Source organism: Sarcophilus harrisii, chromosome 1 (genome assembly GCF_902635505.1).
Source record: "Sarcophilus harrisii chromosome 1, mSarHar1.11, whole genome shotgun sequence".
In the NCBI taxonomy this organism is placed as follows: Eukaryota; Metazoa; Chordata; class Mammalia; order Dasyuromorphia; family Dasyuridae; genus Sarcophilus; species Sarcophilus harrisii.
In genome coordinates this window covers 677,648,393-677,669,324 of record NC_045426.1, presented here as the reverse complement: position 1 = coordinate 677,669,324, position 20,932 = coordinate 677,648,393, and the positions used below count along the sequence as shown (strand labels likewise).

Below are 20,932 nucleotides of genomic sequence, written 5' to 3'. Positions count from 1 at the left end.
CTTTCCCCACCCTGCTCCTTTACCTTATGGCCTTATATTCTGAGGTTTGAGGTCTTTCTCTTCCCAACTGGTTTTGTTTTAAAAAGTTGATTTTAAAGTGCCTTCCCTGTTACTTTCCTGAAAGGCACAATTTGTGGTAATTGCCTCGGGTGCTAGAATTACTAGTTATGGTTTAACTTAGGTCCTTTCTTCTTTCCCGAGAGAGTATGGCATTAACTTCCTTATGGTCTCTCTTTTCTTTTTAAAAAAGTACATTGATGCCTTTTAAACAAAATATTGACTTTATCACTGAGGACCCTTTACCCCCTAGCTAATTGCAAATGAATCAGAGCATCAGATCTGGCAAGGTATACTTTATTGAGTCAGAAATTTACCAGCTGTATGATTCTGGGCAAGTAATTTCATTTTTTTAGCTCTTAGTTTCTTCTTCTGTAAAATGAATGGGTTACACCCATTGACCTCTCTATGATCCTGTGATTTCTTTATTTCTTTTCTACTTTCTCTCCAAGCCACCTCTCACATTAAGCCTTCCCTGATTTGTCTAGTTGTTAATCTTCTCCCCTTCATTGCCTTATATTTGTTCCCAAACTATTTTGTATTTGTTTATTTTGTATATTTTTATATGTACGTGTTTTCTCCTAAACCAGGGCTGGGGGACCTTTTTTCTGCCAAGGACCATTTGGATATTCATTTGCAGGCCATACAAAATTATCAACTTATAGAACTCAAGCAGTGAAAGGTTATTCTACCTAGCCTTCAGCTTATCATCACTTGTGGTTGATTATAAAAATGATTTTGAGGGTCTTATACCTTATTCCCCATCCTTGCTCTAGAGAATAAGGATTGCTTAATACTTGCCATTACTTCCCAAGCACAGTGCCTAAATTAGTGCTTAATGATTGATTATTTCATCTCATAGAATGTATGATTCTTGAGGGGAGGAACTGTTTTATTTTGCCTTTGTACCTCCATGGACAGTATAGGTGCTTTATAACTGCTTGCTGATTGACTGAGAAGAAGAACTTATACCTTTCCATTTTTCTTTTGAAACCAACATAGGCCATTTCATTGATCAGAGGGTTGTTAGTTGTTTTCCTTAGAGTTGTTGTGGTTTTTGTATATATCCTGTTCTCTTGGTCTGTATCAGTTCATATGAGTCTTTCTATGCTTCTCTGAATGCTTCAGGTTTGTTTTTTTCTCATGGTATAATAATATTGTGCTATCCATAAACCTGGGCAACTGGAAGAGTCATCTTCCTGAATTCAAATCCACCTTCAAATATTTAAAGTATGATCCTGGGCAAGTCACTTCATTCTATTTGCCTCAGTTTCCTCATCTGTAAAATGAACTGGAGAAGAAAATAGCAAATTATTCCAGTATCTCTGCTAAGAAAACCCCACATGGGTTCACAGAGTTGGACACAATTTAAAAACAACTGACACAAATCCATAGACCACAATTATTTCAGCTATTCTGCAATCAATGGAGCCTATTTTATTTCTAGTTTTTGACCATTGCAGAAAAAAAAAACAAATGCTGCCATAAATATTTTGATATAAATGGAACCTTCCCATTGCCTTTGATCTTCTGAGGGTGAAGTTCCTTGTGGTGTGATTGAGCCAAAGATTAGCAATTTTTATGTTGGGTAAAGGATTGTTTATATGAGTTTGGGTCACAAGAGTTTATTGGATGGAGGAGTGACACGGACAGATCTTTGTGTTAGGTAAATCACTTTGGATTGGAAGAGGGCTTGGATTGGGGAAAGACTTAGGGAGGCAGTCCTACCAGCAGTAATTATTGCAGCAATCCAGGGATGAGATGATAAGGGTTTGCACCAGGGTGGTGTCACGACAAGGAGGGGGGTGGGGGGAATGCAGTGTAGATGAGAGATGTTGCAAAGGTGGAAAGGACAGTCTGTCACAATAGACTGATTATGTAAGATGAGTGAGAGTTAAGAATCAGAGATGAACATGAAGTCATGACTTCCTTTGACAGTAATAGGAAGGTTAGTAAGGGGGAAGCCCTTTTGGGAGAAAGATAATGAGTTCTTTTTTGGACATACTGAGTTTGAGATGACTATGGGCAGTTGGTGTTTCTGGATTTGTGCTCAGGAGAGAAACTAGAGCTGGCTATCAATGAATTCAATCAATGAATCAACAAACATTTATTAAGTGCCTACTATATGCTAGTGACTGTCTTTCTTACCTAGCCTTGATCACTGAATGGGTGTTGCTTGAGTCAAACTGAGCTTTGTTAAAGACTTTTTGCCTAAAAAAGTCAAGATCTCCCATTGCATTGGGGGATATCTCCAGTCATCCTGATCTCTATCTAGCTCCTAGACCCAGATGGGTCAGTCATGTCATGGCATCCCCTCCCTGAAGTCAAGGTCATCTTTGATAGTGAAGGACAAATAACAAGGCAGAATCTAGAAATGGTACTAGTACAAAATTCAAATACAAAGATGAAATAATGTCTCTCTGCAATGGACTTACATTCTAAGCATATTTTAAAAAGTACCTTAGAAATACATATGGGCAAGAAAATAAAAGTATATATAAATCTGGGCAGTGAAATGATGCAATGGATAGAGCAATCAGCCCTGGAGTTTAAATCTGGCCTCAAGCACTCAGATGCTGTGTGAGCCCGGGCAGGTCGCTTACCCTCATTCATCCTCTCCCCCTGAAGGTATATAAATCATTAATATGAAATTAATAAATATATATAAATAACTTGACTCAAGGTGTTTAAATTCAAGTGAGTTAAAGAGGGAGGACCCTACAAGTTGGGAGGAAGGAGAAAAAATTTTGCATACAACATCGAACTTGAGTTGCAATTTAAAGGAAAGTATGAGAGAAAGAGAATCATCTATATAGAAATTATCATTAAATCCCTGGGAAGTGATAAGTTTACCAAGGGATTGTTTGTTGAGGAAAAGAAGGAGTCCCAGGGCTAGATGCTGGACCACACCAGGGTCAGTGGATATGGTCCATCTAAGGGGACTGAGAGTGAGCAGTAGGAGGAGAATCAGGAGAGAACACTATTTAATCTCAGCCTTTTTATCTTCCATAGTTGTTGCTGCTTGCCAGTCTGGGAAGTTACTAAGGTAGTTTTTGGATTTTTGCCAGTCAGAGGAGAAATAAACTATCTCTAATTCCCCAGTCACTGAGGAAACACTCATGTACACACACACACACACACACACACACACACACACATACAGGGATGATGGGGAAAGGCCATAAATAATATGCCAGTAGAAGAATTTATCTTACTGTTCTAGCTTTCCAGGTCTGGCTGGGACAGCCCCATAGCGATGCTTCTCGCTCCTCGTTATGGATAACCTAATTTGCCATATTCTCCTTTATTTATTTTTTTATCACCCCTTCCTCTCCCTTCACTCCCTTCATTGGCTTTTTCCCACATTTCTGTGTGTACAAGCTGCACCCTTTTGTTCTTCTCTCACTGGCATTGGTTCAAAGCTCTAGGGGGTGATAGGACCTGACACTGGGAAGGATGACTATGGCCGCCCTCCATGGTAGCATGTTCCCAGGACCTTTCGACATTCCTCACAACATGACAGATCTGCCGGGACTTTCGTGGCTCCATTTCAGGTATTCAAAGCACGATCCCCAGTGAAAGTGCTGAGGAAGAGGACGGCCATAGGATACCGCTTCTCTTGTGTACTTACCACATTTCTTTCCAAACCTACAAAGAGAGGTTATTTTCATAATAAATGGAGAAAGTTCTTGCCAGTTGGATTCCCATCTGGGGAGCCCTGTACAGTCCTAAAATATTATAAGCTGCAGGTCTGAAAGTATAACTCAAAATTTGCTCCACTGGAGCATAATAGAAACTGATAGAAAAAAATGGAATGCAACTATGTCTTTGCCATTTGGTATATTGGTGAGATATTAAAATAGTAGCAACAGAAGTCGCCATTTTTGTAGGCTTTCAGGTGGACAAATAATTTCATTTGATCTTCACAAAAACCATGAAAGGCAGGAGATATTTTATTTCCTCCCCTTTTACAGATGGGACAACCATATATATGTCTGGACCAGGATTCATACACAGGGTTTCCCACTTAAGTCCAGCAGTCTATAAATTATGTCTCTGGGGCCATTGGCAGTCATATTGACCTATATCTTTCCAGTAGATTCTAAAGATTGGAAAAGAATGAGGCCGATGACTTTGTATAGCTCCATCTCACTAAAATCCAATTCACTTGCAAGTCAAAACAGTATTCTCCTGATATCATCCATCCTCTTCAAAAAGGAAGGAAGGATAAACAACAAGATAAAGAACAGTAAGCCTCACTGCCTCTAACAATTGATCTTCCTTCCTTCCTTCCTTCCTTCCTTCCTTCCTTCCTTCCTTCCTTCCTTCCTTCCTTCCTTCCTTCCTTCCTTCCTTCCTCTCTCTTTCTCTCTTTCTCTCTCTCTTCCTCTTTCTTTCTCCCTCCCTCCCTTCCTTTTTTTTTTTGTGGACAAACAAGAGCCCATTTCCCACAAATCTACAAATTAGATAGCATAAAGATTAACTCCATGTTTCAGAGATGTGGAAACTGTGGTTCCAAGAAGTTCGAGTTTACATAGCAAATAAGTGACAAAGTCAGGACTTGAACGCCTGTTCTTCTGAAGCCTTCCTCAAGACTCCAGCACCAACTCTAATTTTTAATATGTGAATGAGAGTTTTATAAATAGTGTGGCAGACTTGGGAAAACACAACAAAATGAAAAGGCAGAGATATTGTTAAGTAACTGGATCACAAGAACCTTCCTTTTAGGAAAGGAAGCCTACTTCCCTCTACCTTTCAGTGGCCTCTGCTAGGTGGCACCATATTACACAGAGCATAGTAAGAAGACCTGAGTTCAAATGCAACCTCACTTACTAGCTGTGTGATGCTGGGCAAATGACTTAATCTCTGTTTGCCCCAGTTTCTCCTCTGTAAAATGGGGATAATAATAGCACCTATCTCTCAGAGTTTTTGTGAGGACTAAATGAGATAATAATTGTAAAGCTCTTAGTGCAGTGCCTGGCATATAACAAGCACTGTATAAATGTGTATTATTATTATTATTATTATTATTATTATTAATTATCATTTCCGTTAACTTTCCCTTGATTGCTTAAGTTTAAGTTTGTGATTTAAATGACCTGCCTCCCCAGTCAATATCCCACTGTGCTAGGACATTTGTTTCTTAATGATTTTCCAGAAAAGCCAAGGATGCTCAAAATAAAATAGGAATTCCTCAGAATTAGGGTGAGCAATGGAATTAGACCTAATCAAACCTAATTTTCATTTACAAATACAGAAAGATTTCATGATGGAGGCAACCAGAAGCTGAGGGCTTCTAGCTGATGCTAAATGTGTGTGATCTTAAGGAAACAAAAGTGTTTTACCTGGAGAAGGGAAGGTTTAAATGGAATTTAATAATTGTCTTCGGGTTCTTCTGAGGAAGGGAAAGTAGATTAATTTTCTCTAGCCTCAGGGCCAGTAGTAATAGAAGAGAAGCTGCACAATACCATTAAGTCAGAATTTGAATCCAAGTTATCTTGCTCCAAACACAACACTTTTCTTCAGTATGTTCTTTTTTGAAAACTAAGGTTATTGGGTGCAAAAGATGGATTCTAGAAATCTGAAGAATCTGTTGTGCTTGCCCTTGCTGTTACAAAATCAAACATAAAATGCTTTATCTGTAGTAAGCGCCTGGTAAATAAATATTTGTTTTTGATTTCAAGTTTAAATAACAGAATGTCTCAGTTATGCTTTGAGATGGCAGATATGCTTGTGACTATATCTATGCAGTGCCAAGGAAAGTCAGTCAGTCAGCCGACCAGTATTTATTATACATCTGCCATGTGCCAGGCAATGTGCTGAGGGTTGGGATAAAAAGAAAGGCAAAAATCTGGTCCTGGACCTCAAGATTCTCACATTCTAATGATACAGCATACAAATCTCTGTGTCTCTCTATCTCTTCCTTCTCTCTAGTTATCAATATTATAGATCTTTTTAAATGATATACTTGATCTATCCATTTATTTATCTATTTATTATATATATCTATCCATCTCTTTCTCTGTTTCTGTTTCTCTAACTCTTCTCTACCTTTAAATAGTATATGCATCTTCTATGTTATATCTATCTATATTACATACTATATTTATTTATCTATCTTTCTGTTTCTCTGCCTCTCCTTTCCACCTATCAATACCATATACTATATCTATTTATCTATCCATCTGTACTTTTCTCCTTTCCTATCAGTGTTATATATGCTATCTTCTATACTGTATTTATCTCTATTATATACTGTATTTATCTATCCACCTCTCCCTCTCTTTGTTGTCTTTCATTTTTTCTTGTTCTCTGTTTCTCTCCTTTCTATCCCCAATACTACATATTACCTCTGTTTATCTTTTTTCCTTCCTACCTATCAATTCTATATATTATATCTTTTATACTGTATCTATCTATATTATATACTATATTTATATCTCCCTCTTTTTCCTCTCCCTCCCTTCTTCTTTCCCCCCCCCTCTTTTTCTCTGTCTCTTCTCTCTACCTATTCAGACTACTATATCTCTCTATATTATATACTATATTCATCTCTTTTTCTCTGTTTCCATTTTTCTGCTTCTATTGTCAATACTCTATATTGTATCTATATTATGAACTATATCTATTTATCTATCCATCTCTTTGTCTCTCCTCTCTGCCAATCAATATATTATATAACTATTCATCTATCCATCTTTTCCTTCCTTCCTTCCTTCCTTCCTTCCTTCCTTCCTTCCTTCCTTCCTTCCTTCCTTCCTTCCTTTCTTTCTTTCTTTCTTTCTTTCTTTCTTTCTTTCTTTCTTTCTTTCTTTCTTTCTTTCTTTCTCTGTCTCTCCATGTCTCTGGCTCTGTCTATCCCTATCTGGCTCTGTGCCTCTCCCCACCTCACTTCTGCATCTCAGATATATATATATATATATATATATATATATATACCACACAATTAGAAGGTGTTCTCAGAGGGAAAACACTGGAGACAAAGGTGATGGGTTTGGGGTAAGAGACAGTGGGAAAGGCTTCCTACTGAAAGTGAGATTTCTTCTTAGTCTTAAAGGAAGTGCCAGAAATGAGGAGGAAGAGAGCATTCCAGGAATAGGACAGGTGAGATATGTGGAGGTGAGATCTGGAGTGTTATGTATGAGGTTCAGCAAATAGGCCGGTGCAGCTCCATTTCAGAATACCGGCCAGGAGTAAAGAAAAAGAGTATTAGAAAGTTAGGGTGAAAGTCAGTTGTAAAGGGCTTTAAAAGCAAAACAAGAGATTTTCTATTTGATCCTGGGGTAGTAGAGCTGGTGTTTTGGTAATGATCTGCCTAAAATGATCAATCTGGGGAATTCCAGAACCTAAGTAGATATTTTTATCTGGTATTATTTAGTCTGCCAGTCGACTTTGGCGTGACCAACTAGATTATTGTCAGAGTCCCATTTCCCTAGAAGGAAGGAAATAAGCATTTATTAAGTGTGGACAATGTGCCAGGCTTATAAATACTGTTCTTAGTGCTTTATAAACATTATTTCATTTGATCCTCACAACAACTTTGGGAAATAGATGCTATTATTGTCCCCATTTTACAGTTCAGGAAACCGAAGCAGAAAGAGGTTGTGATTTGCCCACATAGTGAGTATTTGAAAAGGGATTTGAATTTAGGGCTTTCTGAATTCAGACCCTGTGCTCCATCCTAGCTACTTCTAGGCTAACTTTCCTCAAAATGTTCAGAAGTTGAAATTGCCTTGTGGGATGTTAATGGAATAAGATCACTAACACTAGAGTCAAAGGATCTGGATTCAGATGAAATCTCTGACACTTCCTTAAGCAAGTCACTTACCTTATTTTAACCTCAATTTCCTTTTCTGTAAATGAGGGAGATTGGAATGGATTTCCTTTGAGGCTCCTTCCAGCATTTTTGAAGGGGCCTTCTTGCTAACTAAGATTATAAGGAATTTTAACAACAATCTTAGACATTTCAAGTCATGTGGTATGCTGGGAAAAAAAATTCATTGGTTTTGGAATTGGAAGATCTGGATTCAATGTTTGCCCCTAGTGCTATAGAGCATCTACTATTTGACAAGCTTAGCTAAGGAGGCAAAGATAAAAAAATAAAGTATATCTTTCCGCTCTTGAGGAAGAAATACTCTCTTTGGAGAAAAAACATGATAAAAATAGAAAAATATAGAATCAAGCATTTGTTCACTAAGGGACTTCAGGGATTTTTGGGGGGAGATTAGGGTGGGGGCACCTTGTTCATGGGCAGAGGGTGAAGTAGAGATGGTTCATTAAGCAGGAATCACAGGAGGTATTGACACAGTCATCACAGATCATATTTTTCTAGTTTATAAACATGTCCTTTTTCAGATAACTTTTTTTTTATGAAGTGGAAAAACAAACCTAAAAAACAAAACCCTTTTTCACCGGATAGCCGTTGGCTGGCCTGGGTATGGAATGAACAGCTGACTTCTATCCAGTTCTAAAAGAACAGGGACTCCAACCCCCACTGAATACAGCTCCAGGTCTGAGAAGAAGAGGCCAAATACGGTGAAGATGGCAAAAATTCAGTACTGAGTCTTCCTTTTCCCTTGGGAGAAGTTTGCTAGGAGCGATCAAGACAGACTCCTTCATTGGACCTCAGTTTCTTTATTTGTAAAGTGAAGCAAAATATTTGTCAAATACTGACAATTTTGCAGACACTGTAAACTAAGAGCTTTGCAAATATCTCATTTGAAACTTACAATATTTGGGGATAGGTGCTGTTATTATTCCCTTTTTACAGTTGAGAAAACTGAGGCAGACAGCAGTCAAGGTCATGCAGCTAGGGACTGGACTACTCATAGGTTCTTACCATTTTCTGTCCTAGATCTCTTTACCAATCTGCTGAAGCTTATCAATCATTTCACAGAGAAACGTTTTAAAACACATAAAATAAAATCAATAGGATTACAAAGTAATCAGGCTTAAATACAATCTATATCTGTCTCTGTCTCTATCTTTATCTTTCTGTCTCTTTCTCTGTCTATTTCTATCTATCTCTGTCTCTGTGTCTACCTGGATTTTAATTAACAGCCCTTGTTGATCTCCAAGTTTCCTTATAGATCTGGGATCTATATATATAGATCCCTGGGAGCCCTATGAACAGGGACATATAAAAATAGGCCAAAAAAATCTGATTTGTATGGTGTAAAGGCTTCATTTCCCCCCTCTCCCCCTCCAACTTGATATGATTTAGATGTCTTCTGAAGTCTGTTGGAGGGTCTTGAGAAATCTGATGTTTACTTGATCAAACTCTTTCAAAGATTAGAGAGGAAGACTACATTTCTTAAGATGAGCCTAAAATGAATTTTTGTATGTTTTAATGCTTCCGTGTAGCTCAAATTTTGTGGATACTTCCTCAATTTGTACTACTACTTTGGCTATCCAGATAGTGCCTTTTCAAGATGCTAGGTGTTAGATTTCCCCTCTATTTCATGAGCCCCCACCAGTCTTCTTCCTCCAATGATTATTAGTTGATTTTACTTAGCCAACCAGTCCTAACTAGTTTTTAGGAACATATATTTGGGGTAGAAAGGGTGGAAATTTAGGCCATGTAAAAGCAAACATAGATCAACTAAAATTTATTTAAAAAGAAAAGAAAAAAAAGACATAGTCAAGAATAGACTTAGAAAATGAATTGTTAATAAAATCTATGCTTACTGTCTGATGTGATAAGAGTATTTTCATAAGGAAGATTTAAGGAATATATGTCAGTTTTGTGAATTCAATATTAAATCATGTAAAATAAATGATTGCAGCAAAAAGAGGACTTACTGAATATTAAAAAAATTAAATATGTTTAAAAAAAGGAAACTAGTACTTACTACGGTGTTTCAGTAAGAATAGTTGATCCAGTCATCCTTCCAAACCTGGAGTGCATTCTTCTGCAAGTATATACAGAGGAAAATGCATTTATGATAGGAAAAAATATGTGGCAAGGGAATAAGCCCACAGGGCCTGGAAGTCCCTTTGTTGGAAGTCCTTTTCTTCTCTTTGTAGAGCCCATCAGGAATTTTTCCATGGGCACTGACTGATCCAGCTCCTCGTAGAGTCCCAAAGCTGCATTTCCTCTCTGTCTAGTTCATCCTCAGCTTTGATTTCTAATGCTGCCACCTGCTACTGCTGTTCTGGGGACAAATCTAGGAAACCTGGGAGGATTCCCAAGTCTTCCAACCTTTAGAAGTTCACAAGGTTATCCTCTGGTCAGTGGAAGAGGAAATAAGGGTCCTTCTCTTTTGCCCTTTTAACCCAAGGGACTCCTTCTTAGAGGTTTAGTTGGATGGCAAATCCTCAAATGCTTGGATTCTGAATTGGCTTACTATTTTATATAAGATCCACTGGATGGATAGAGAGGAATCTCTTAAGCCAACTCCAGTACATTTCTTGTATAGCTTATAGGTTATTTTATTTCATCCAATGACATTTGCTTCTAAATTGATTGAAGATTTTTCACATTTCCTTTAATGCCTTTAATTGATTACTTAGTTTAATAGAGATATTCTCACCTGATTAGGATATTGGGGCTCCAGTATAGTGTAAGTTTTAATTGGGATAGGAGTGATTTATTTATGGATTCAATTGACCCCAGCCTCTTAGGCAAATACACTCACAAAGAATGGCAATTATTTTAATGACAATCCCTTTTCTTTTCTGGAATGGTTGGAACAGTATGTCCATTGAGCCCTTTCCTAGTAAATCATTTTAATAGTATAGTATGTATTAGTAATAATAACAGTTCACGTCTATTCAACAAAGTTGGAAAAACCTATATCCATTATCTCATTTGAACCTCATAACAATTCTGTGGTGTAAGCGCTATTATTTTCCCTATTTTACAAATGAAGGAATTGAGTTTCAGATAGGTTAAATGACTTGTCCAGGACTACATAGCCAATTAAAGTGTCCTTGGCTCCAAGACCCGTCCTCTGTTCATTATAAACCAATGCATTCTTGCTTAGACAGCATGGTTCGAGTGATTCTGCCTTGTTGCAAGAGTGGTGAAGAACAGGCTCATATGTCTCTACTTTTGTCAATATGTAAACCCCTGCTATCTTTTCCAGAAAGAACTTTTAAAACTCCCCTGAATTAATCAGATGAATGTCTATATAGCCACCTGGTGCATGTATGAGTATGTGTATATACACTTATCTAGGTGAAAAAAAGGGGATCATTCTTTTAATAGAATCCATGGGACCTCTCTATAGGGACTGATTTATGATTGACATATTTAGATTGCCTTCTACAACTGGGAGATCTTTGAATACCACTTTTTTTTTATCCTCAGGAGACATTTTGTTACACATCTATTTGTTTAATCCTTTCCAGTATTCCACCGTTTCTCAAATCAATCAAAAAACATTAGTTACATGCTTGCTATGTGCTTTGTATTGTGCTAGAAAGGCAAAAACAATTCCTGCCTTACATTCTAATAGTTGAAACAACATGTAAGTAACAAAATATATACAAGCTGGATAACATAGCTAGGTAGTATCATATTGGATCAAGTATCCAAATCAGGAAGACTCATCTTCATGAGTTCAAATCTGGTTTCAGATACTTTCTAGTTGTGTGACCTTGGGAAAGTCATTTATTCCAATTTGCCTCAGTTTCTTTATGTGTAAAATGAGCTGGAGAAGGAAATGGCAAATTATTCCAATATCTTTTCCAAAAAAACTCCAATGGGATCACAAAAAATTGGACTTTTTGCTGAAAAAATGACTAAAGAACAACAATAAGATAAATGCAGCAAAGATGCAAGGTAATCTCAGAGATGAAGAAGGCATTAGTACCTGAGGAGATTGGGAAAGACCCCTTGAGGAATGTGAAATTGGAATTATATTAAAACAAATTAAGAGAGACTAAGAGGCAGAGGTGAGAGGGTAAACATTTCAGTGGACATGGGAGGGGGGACAATTTCATCCTGGTCTAGTTAGGTATATATGATAAAAATCTGATGTGCACATTTTGCCTTCACACATATTGCCATACTTTGGAAAAAATAGATCAAACCAGGATCCTTAGCTCTTAACCCCAAGCAGCCTCCAGCTGCTCCTCAATTTACTTTTTGGTTCTTTTTTCATTTTCTTTTTGGCATCTACCAATGTTGGATACCGGGAATCAGGTTGCCACTAGGAAAGAGTGACCTTTCCAACATTTGGCTTTTGTTAGCTTCTCCACCTGGAACTCTGAGTGACCCTGCTGCAACTGGAAAAGATGTTTAGGGAAATCAGCTCTCCTTTATTCTCAGAAGAGTTTATTTTATGAAAGAGAAGACTCTGAAGGCAGAGCATCTGTTCACTGTAGAACTGATATTATTTTTTCAGATGTTTCTTTCAGGATGAATTTTAGAGAAGTGGAAAAAAAGTCAAGGGTAGTTTTTATATTTATATTTTTTGCTGCTCAGAATGAATATCCTAGTAACTGAGTGAAAGGAAGTCTGCGTGGCATGGTGGATAAAGGAAGGTGTTCAGAATCAGGAAGACCTAGGTTTAGTTTTGATATATTTGAGCTTTATGAATTTGGGAAAATCTAATCTCTTAATGACAAAGATATATTTTAAATTTTAAGTTACATATGGGTGGTTGATTTGTGTCAGCAGAGGAAAGTTCCAAAACAGGAATTCCCCTTCACTATTCCAATGGATCTATGATTTTATTCCTTGTGGATATTCTCTCTGTCGATGTAAATTGACATAATACTTACCTGCATGGCTATTGTTCATATCCTCCCATAAATTCAGCAGAAGAAATATCGCCCAATGTATTAGGAGATCTTGCTTGGTTATGAATAACTTACTTCTTATCTCTCATTCTTGATACTTGTCTAGTTCTTTGTTTCCCTCCTACCTAGTTTTTCTATGATGATTTCCTTTCCATTGCTTCTCCTGGGCATTTTTTTCACTTGTGAAATGCTGCTGCTCATTCATGCCCACCATGCACCTGTCCATTGGCCCTGGGGTGATCCACAGTTTCAATTCTTTGGACACTATGATATCTCATGACTTATAGCCCTATAAAAACTTGGTAAGAACATTGGCATTAATAAGATGGACCTTTGTTTCAAGGAGAAGCTTGGGGTCATGGAAAGAACTTTGCAATTTTCCAAAAGCAATCTAGCTTACGCCAATGAAATCAAAGGTCCGGACTGAAAAATTAAAAAGAAAAAAAGGATGTTAGTGGAAACAATAGTAAAGTCATAGATCTTTTTTTTTTTTTTTTGTTTGCTTTTATATATCAAAGTCTCTGTAGAGCATTCGAGGGGTGCGATAATTGTATCCACAGGACACCAAAATATTCTATTTTTTTAAAGGTTGGACTCAATGTTAACCTTTGCTATATATAGCCAGCTCATCTTGTGGGATCAACGTGAATTGAGGCTGTCTACACATCAGACAATTGCAAACTAAAGAAAAATGATTCAGTTATCTGAATAGATTGCAAATGTCTGACATCATAAATTCAGAGACATAGAATTAGAAAGGACTTTGGAGGTCATTGATTTTGACCTATTCATTTTCCAGATAAGAAAATTGAGGTAAAAGTCACCTACCTAAAATCATAGGGCTAATAAGTGGTAGAAGATTTGAACTCAGTTCTTCCTGAGTCCAAGTTTAGCACTTTATTCCTTATCTAGAGGTAAGCACGTTCTACCAGATCCATTCTGGCATCATCTGAATACAACTATGACTAAATTTGGTGCAGTTAAGGTTTTGTTCCAGGGTGCAGAATTCAGAGGGTATTGACAGCATTTATGGTCTTTCAGCAGCATGGAAACAGCAGAGTTTAGGACTTGTTAGGCAATAATAGCAATAGCAGCTAGCATTAACGGAATGCTTGAAGGTTTACATGATGATTTCTGTTTATTATCTCATTTTATCGTCATAAATTCCAGCTAAAATCCCACCTTTCACAAGAACCTGTTCCTGATCCTTAATTTTAGTATCTTCCCTCTGTAGATTATGTCCAATTTATCTTGTTTATATGTATACAATTTGTTTATTGGCTCCCTGATTAGATTGTAAACGCCTTGAGGGCAGGCACTGCCTTTTGGCTTTCTTTGTGATACCCTTGGTACCACATAATAAATGTTTATTGACTGAATGAGAAAAAATAAGAAGCTTCCAAATGGCAGACTGGCATGAAATACCTTCCTTGCTGTTCCCTCTTTCTTTAATTTGTATTTTGAACCAGTTGGTCCAAAAGGGTCAGTTGTTTTTCTTCAGGCACAGAATTCCTAGTTCTGTCTCTGTTTGACTAAGTGGAACAATGTAGACATTGTCCACATTCAAACCAACCTTTGGACCCAATCACTTCTGGTTACTCTGAAAACTTACTTATCTTCTGTCTTTATCAGAATTAAGGAATCTTTGAGCTGGAATGAGAGGCAACACTGGACAAGGAGTACAGTTCAGGTCCCTCCTCAGATATTAACTATAACTTTGGGCAAGCCATTTAATCTTTCTCACTCTCAGTTTCCTCTTCTGTAAAAATAGGGAGTTAGACCTAAAGAATCAATCAATGCTTATTAAGCACTTATTACAAGCCAGGCACTATGCTAAGTGCTTGAGATACAAAAAGAGGCAAAACACAGTCCCTGTCTCGAGGAGTTTACAATCTTGTGGAGAAAATCATATGCTAATAAATACACGGTAAATTTTTGGGGTCCTTTCCAGTATTAAATTTATAATCTTACTATCTTAAGGTCACAATGGTCACCTAATCTAACATGTACTTGTAAAAAGAACATACATAATGTACCTTACAAGTGGTCATATATAGACTTTTTTCTACAATATATATATATTCTATATTTGTATGTATTTCTATACATTTATGTGTATGTATGTGTGTGTGTGTATTTTTCTCTCCCTCTCTAAATTTACTTGAAGACTTTCAGTGAGTTGGAACCCACTATCTCTAAAGGCATCCCAGTCTCTATTGGGACCTTATTGTTAGCAATTTTTCCTGACATTTAGCCTAAACTTGTCTCTCTAGGGTCACTTCCTCTTCCATGGCTCCTAGTCTTATCCTCTGGGACCAAATAGAAGAAAGCTAATGCTTCTTTCAGGTGAATAGCCCTTCAGGTACCTGAAGACACCTCCTCTAATGGTTTTCATTTGTTTATTTTTCTTTATAAGGGTTCCAGGTGTTAGCATCCGCTTCTCATTACTGGCCACTGGAAACTGTGGATGGAATTCATGAGCTTCAGGATACAACAAGAGGTAGACCCAGGGGATCACAGGGGGGCCTTGGCAATGGACATAAACCTAAGAATGTGTCACTGTCAGTAAGTTAAAAAGGAACAGGACAAACAGAAGTGAATGGTATTTGCTTTGAAGCCACGGTAGTAGGAATGGATTTGCCAACAAATATTTTGGCAGCCCTCTTCTTCTCCACTCTTCCCTCCTCTCTGTATAATTTTGCATTTCAGAGACATTTTAATAGCATTTTCAGACATTTTATAACCCAAAGACTAAGAGTTTCAAGTACTTCAGAATCTCATTAAAATCTTTCTTTGCCTACAGCCTTAAAAAAAAAAAAATGTCCAAGATTTCACACTGATGTCTCCATTTAAAATCCCTGTCTTATATTTCCTTATTTAGGCAGAAGTATCTTATTGTAGGTGTGTGCCCAAATGGAGACTAAACAACTCCTTTGCCAAAGGAATGGCCACATTATTAAGTTCAATGATGTCTGAAATAACTCTTCACAGTCGTTCTCAGGTGTTCTTTGTCACTCATAGAAGTCATTTCCCCACCAAACAATGCCCTTATCCAGCCCTGAAATAAAAGATTCTTGTCTTCCTCTCTCCCCTTCCCTTGCACCCTAATCCTTCCCAAGGTATGAAATGTGCCGAAATTATGGTTACAGCTTTATTCAGATGTAAAAAAGGATTAAAATTTAATTTAAAATCTTAAAAATTCACTCTCACTCTGCTTCAAAAAAATACAACATTACTCTGAAATTTTCTTCTCTTTTATAGGGATAATTTTGAATGAAAAGCATTTTTTTTAGGATGTGCTATTCTTTTCTGGAATAAAATTCATTGACAATTCCCTCATAAATGCATTAAACATTTGGGCTACTGTGTACATCAAGGCTTGCATTGTATGTTGGCCTTAACTTTCTGATAGATAATCTATTTCTAGTGAAATGGACTTTTTTCCCTCTGTTTTTTGGTTGGAGATGGGGAGGCACAATATTGCTGAATCCTAGGTTTTTTTACCTTAGCAAACTTCCATTTTCTCCACGTGTGCTATTTTGTTTCATTCAAAATCTTTGAATCTTTCTTTCCAGTTCAGCTAGCATTTTAAAAAAACCTCCCCAGAACCTGTAGAGAAGGGGGTGCAGCTGAGTTAAAGGCTAAGGACTCTGTTAATCCTAGAGTTAGTGTCTGGAAGAGAGACTTAATGGAGAAGATGGCAGACTGAACCATAATGGTCACTTCACCATAACGATTTTCTTCACATTGCCTACTTAGAAGGCAGTAATGAAAGTCCCGCTTGAAAAACCATCAAGTGACTTCATGTCTTTGGCTGTGGCATTTCTCCAAAATATTTTGCATTTTATAAATAAAAAAAAGGTCTCCTTGGACTCTGTGGTATGTGGCCAGATCAGGTCACAGTAAATGATTCCCCATCTTAACATTCTATTTTTCTTTAAATGGTCTCATTAAGGAGCCCAGAGGGAAAATGTCACACAAAATTGAAAGGTATTATTGAAACAATCCTTTGTCCATCACACAGTAGCAGAAAATATTTCAGAGATATATGTAAATATTCTTGGGTATATGGTTTCCTCCTCACCTCACCCCTACTTTATTATTTCAATCTGCAAAATTTGATTTTTTTAGTCCTAAATGTGCCTTTATAACATGGCTTGTTACATAGATTCTGTATTTATTCTCTGGTTAAATAATGTCTTCTCTGTCCAAGTACATCAATTACATAGTAAAACTTGACCCAACATGATTGGTCCATAATGTGGATGTCAAGACTGTTACGCCTAGGTGATAAACAACTTTTCTGCATTTATTTTTTTGGAAAGGGGAGGAGGAAACCTAATTTTTCAAACAGTCATTACTTCCATAATCCTTTTATGTTAGAATATTTCAGTTTGTTCACAAGTCCTTGAAGCAGAGAAGTCCTAATCCATCACTGTGTTTTGCTGTAGGGAAGATGTCAGTCGGCTAAAAACCATGCTGTAAGCATGCAGAAAGCTCTGTTTTTTGTTGTGGCTCAAGTCTCTTGTTTTGTCCATTTGTCATAATATCATGTGAATGTTTTCATCCCATTCTGTTCCATAAGTCATCATAACATCATGATTACATAATTCTTTTTTTAAGCCATTGTGTTGTTGAATTTAGTTTCATACCTCTCAACTACTTAATCTTACGGGAGCTAGTGCTAACAAATTGGATCCCCTTTCTCATAACACCAGCTATTATTGACGAGTCCAGGAACAATGATAACTGGGATTTGGAAATGGATTCTTCATGGTGTTATTGATGATATGATTATACATTATTGGTGTTACTGATAATGTTATTTATTCATTTCCCCAAGAATAAATAAAAGGGGTCATAAAAGTGATGGTGGGGATGGGGAAATTTGGGAAGAAAATGATCCTCATTTTTTCAAGGGAAAAGACTACTACTCCCCAATATGTTTGTTCCTTGCTATGTTGAGAGATATGGTTAGTTCTGTTTGATTCTGTGTTTAACTCATCTGTTCTGCCTTTTTTTTGTTGTCTCACCCAGCATTAAGAAACCACAACTTCACTGTGCTTACCTCCCATAATTCTACCTTTGTATATACCAATGACTCTGCCTACTCTAACTTCTCTGCAACCGTAGGTGAGGACTTAAATATTTTTGTGCTGCATTTGTCAAGCTTGGACCTGCGATTTATTTAAAGGCCAACCTGATTTCCTTATTTGAATTCAGTTACCCCTTTCTAGGATAACAGGGAAGTTCCAGGGAATAGAGTAAAAACCTACAACGAACACTATAGAAAGCAGAGATTAGAAATTGCAAAAAATAATTTGAACTATGGGTATCTATAACATAGGAGTTCTTACTTTTGTTTTGTGTCATGAACCTCTTTGGCAATCTGGTGAAATCTATGGGTCCCTTTTCAGAAGCCTGTTTCTCAGTAAATGAAAGAAATGATAAATTTGAGTTTCAAGTTAGTGAAAATAAATATGTAATTTTTTCCCCCCTTTAACTCATAGACTCCTTGAAATATCAAACAAAGGATCCATGGGTGATCTGTGAATCCTAGGTTAAGAAATCCTGATGTAGCACATAAAAGGGGATGTACATTATCTTCTAAGTCAACAAGCATTTAGTAAGCACCCACTATTTGCCAGGCATTGTGCATGGGACTGCCTGGGACTTCATTGTCCCATTGGGACTACCAAAAAAATGGCAAAAGACAATCTGCTTTAAAGGATCTAACAGTCTAAGGGCAGAATTCAATATGTAAGGAGCTATGAACAGATATGATATCTAGAGGATACATTGGAGATGATCACAGAGGGATGGTATTAGAATTATTGGAGATCAGGCGAAGCTTCTTACAGTGGGTTGGATTTTTGATGAGACTTGAAGGAAGCCAGAAAAGTTAGGAAGTAGAGGTTGAAAAGGGAGAGAGATTAGGCCTGGGGGAAGACAGAGAAAATGGCCAGAGCATCTGTAAAATGGAATGTAGCAAGGAGGTCACAGTCCTGGACAGTGAAGGATATTAAATATAAGAAGACTGGAAAGTTGAGCAGGGAGCAGGTTATGAAGGACTTTAAAAGCCAAACAGAGGATTTTATATTTGATTCTGGAGGGGACTCATAAATGCTGTTGACTTGACTTCAGAATTATAGTGCCAACAGTGGGTCTCTCTTTATAGTTGATCCTCGAGGTGGCCATAAATGTCCATAGACTTGACTTTAGAATTATAGTGTCTACAGTGGGCTCAGGATTCCCCCCCAAGCAGTTTGTTTTCAGAATAAAGGAAAACAAAACAAAACCAAATATAATATCTGTCCTTTTGTAAACATGAATTTGCCCAAGACCTCGCCATAGTCTACATATTTGGGGAGGGGTGTTAAAATCATAATTTTAAAAATTTCATTGGAAACCTCTATTGTGATGATTGTTATGAGTCGGTCACATGTAGTTAAGACTAAATGAGATGCCAGTAAAGTGCTTTGTGAAGCTCAAAGCATTACATAAATATGAGGGATTATTATTATTGTTATCATCATTATTATTAATAGCAACAACAATAATAATCATAACTATAAAGGAAAATTTTCTAAATTTGATCTCATATAAATGTAAAACTTCTTCCCTTTTGGACTTGGAATCCTGTTGAAGTTTTCCAAAGCAGATCTTAAAACATTTTCTTTGTGGATTCTGGTAACATTAATGAATATTTTTTAAAAAGTCCCTTCTCTCAAGGAGTCCTCTTAAACTAGATCATGAAATGATATGTTGCATAGTGGACAAAGTACTTGCAATAAAAAAGACCTGGCTTAAAATTCTGCCTGCCTCAGATACTAGTTGTGTGAATCTCTCTGTGTCTCAGCACTTTTATCTGTTAAATGAAGAGGTTGGATCCAGTGGCCTTTTATGATCCTATCCAACTCAAATCTATGGTCCTAAGATCTCAATTCATTTTGGGATCCAGAATAAACTTGTTGGATTGTCAACATGGCCTAGATTGACTGAGAAAATGACTTGCTAGGTCTCCCCTGCTCTGTAGATTTGCTACCTTTCCTCCTCCCTTAACAAAAATAATGAAAAAAAATCCTCCCACGAAAAAATAAATTGGATGGAGTATGTATGATCATCATTGAGCAGATGCCTTTAGAGTCAGTCATCGTCCTGCTTCTGTTGACTGGAGAAAACTTGGTGAGTTGAATCAGGTGATGATGATGATGAAGGAGGTTTAGATAAGGTCACCATGTGGGATAATCAAGTGATAGGCATGGGCTCTTTAAGGTCAATAAACACATAGTTTAGCAGCTCACGTGGTGTATTGACAACTAGTAAACTAATGAACTATAAACTTTGAATGACACTCAATTTTTATAGTCCTCTCTTATCTTTTCCATAAACCATTTGTACCAGGCCTCTACTGTCAGTTATATTAATATTGGCTCTGGGAATCAAATTGAATTAGATTGGCTATATAAGGACAACAGGAAGTATGAAACAGGAAGATGAAACTGTTTAGATTGATAATTGGCAGACTTATTGAATCATGTATTATTTAAGTCCTCCTCCAGTGGGTTTCATTTAAAAAAACAAAGATTATTTTGAAATTTGGGAATTGGAGCCCCTAATTAGAGCCCAGAAGGAGATGGAGTTTAGGATTAGTAATTTTAAATTCTAGTTTGAACCTAAATATTACCCTTTTAAATTAAGTAAACTATGGAGGTGGGAAAGGAAAGGCTCTAAAGTAATTTCTATAGCAATAAAGCATAGATGAGACTCAGGTCAGTGGCTCAGATCTCCATTGGGAGCTTAGGGAATAGACACTAGTGAGAAATAATATAAAAACCACATTAGTTACTTACATATTTGACTCATGTTCTCAGAAGATTTTACCTCACAGGATGATCAAAGGATGATTTTGTCATTTTTTTCCCCTTGCCTAGACATTGTAGAAGGGAAAGTCAGTAAAGGCATTTACCTTCGAGAGAAGAGAGGAGTGACGTTACTGTATTACAAAACCTCTTGCATTAGTAACCCGGCCCAATGTGATCCTGAAGGTAAGTGATGGGATCCATTATTATGTTCCGAAAATGGGATCTTTTAGGTTCCTTTTAACTCTAACTTTCATTCATTAAGC

At 37.0% G+C, this 20,932-nt stretch overlaps 1 protein-coding gene across 3 annotated transcripts in view; it reads left to right on the top strand.

Moving 5' to 3' along the window:
• The window catches only part of ADGRD1 (adhesion G protein-coupled receptor D1), a 437,033-nt gene that overhangs the window by 4,136 nt on the left and 411,965 nt on the right, over nucleotides 1–20,932 (top strand). For 2 of the 3 annotated variants that reach the window (XM_023496952.2, XM_031948391.1), the window contains exons 3-5: nucleotides 15,221–15,304; nucleotides 17,842–17,937; nucleotides 20,739–20,852. In XM_023496952.2, the coding sequence (XP_023352720.1) occupies nucleotides 15,221–15,304; nucleotides 17,842–17,937; nucleotides 20,739–20,852 (294 nt within the window). The remainder of the gene's footprint in view (nucleotides 1–15,220; nucleotides 15,305–17,841; nucleotides 17,938–20,738; nucleotides 20,853–20,932) is intronic. The other variant, XM_031948389.1, reaches the window with a different exon arrangement.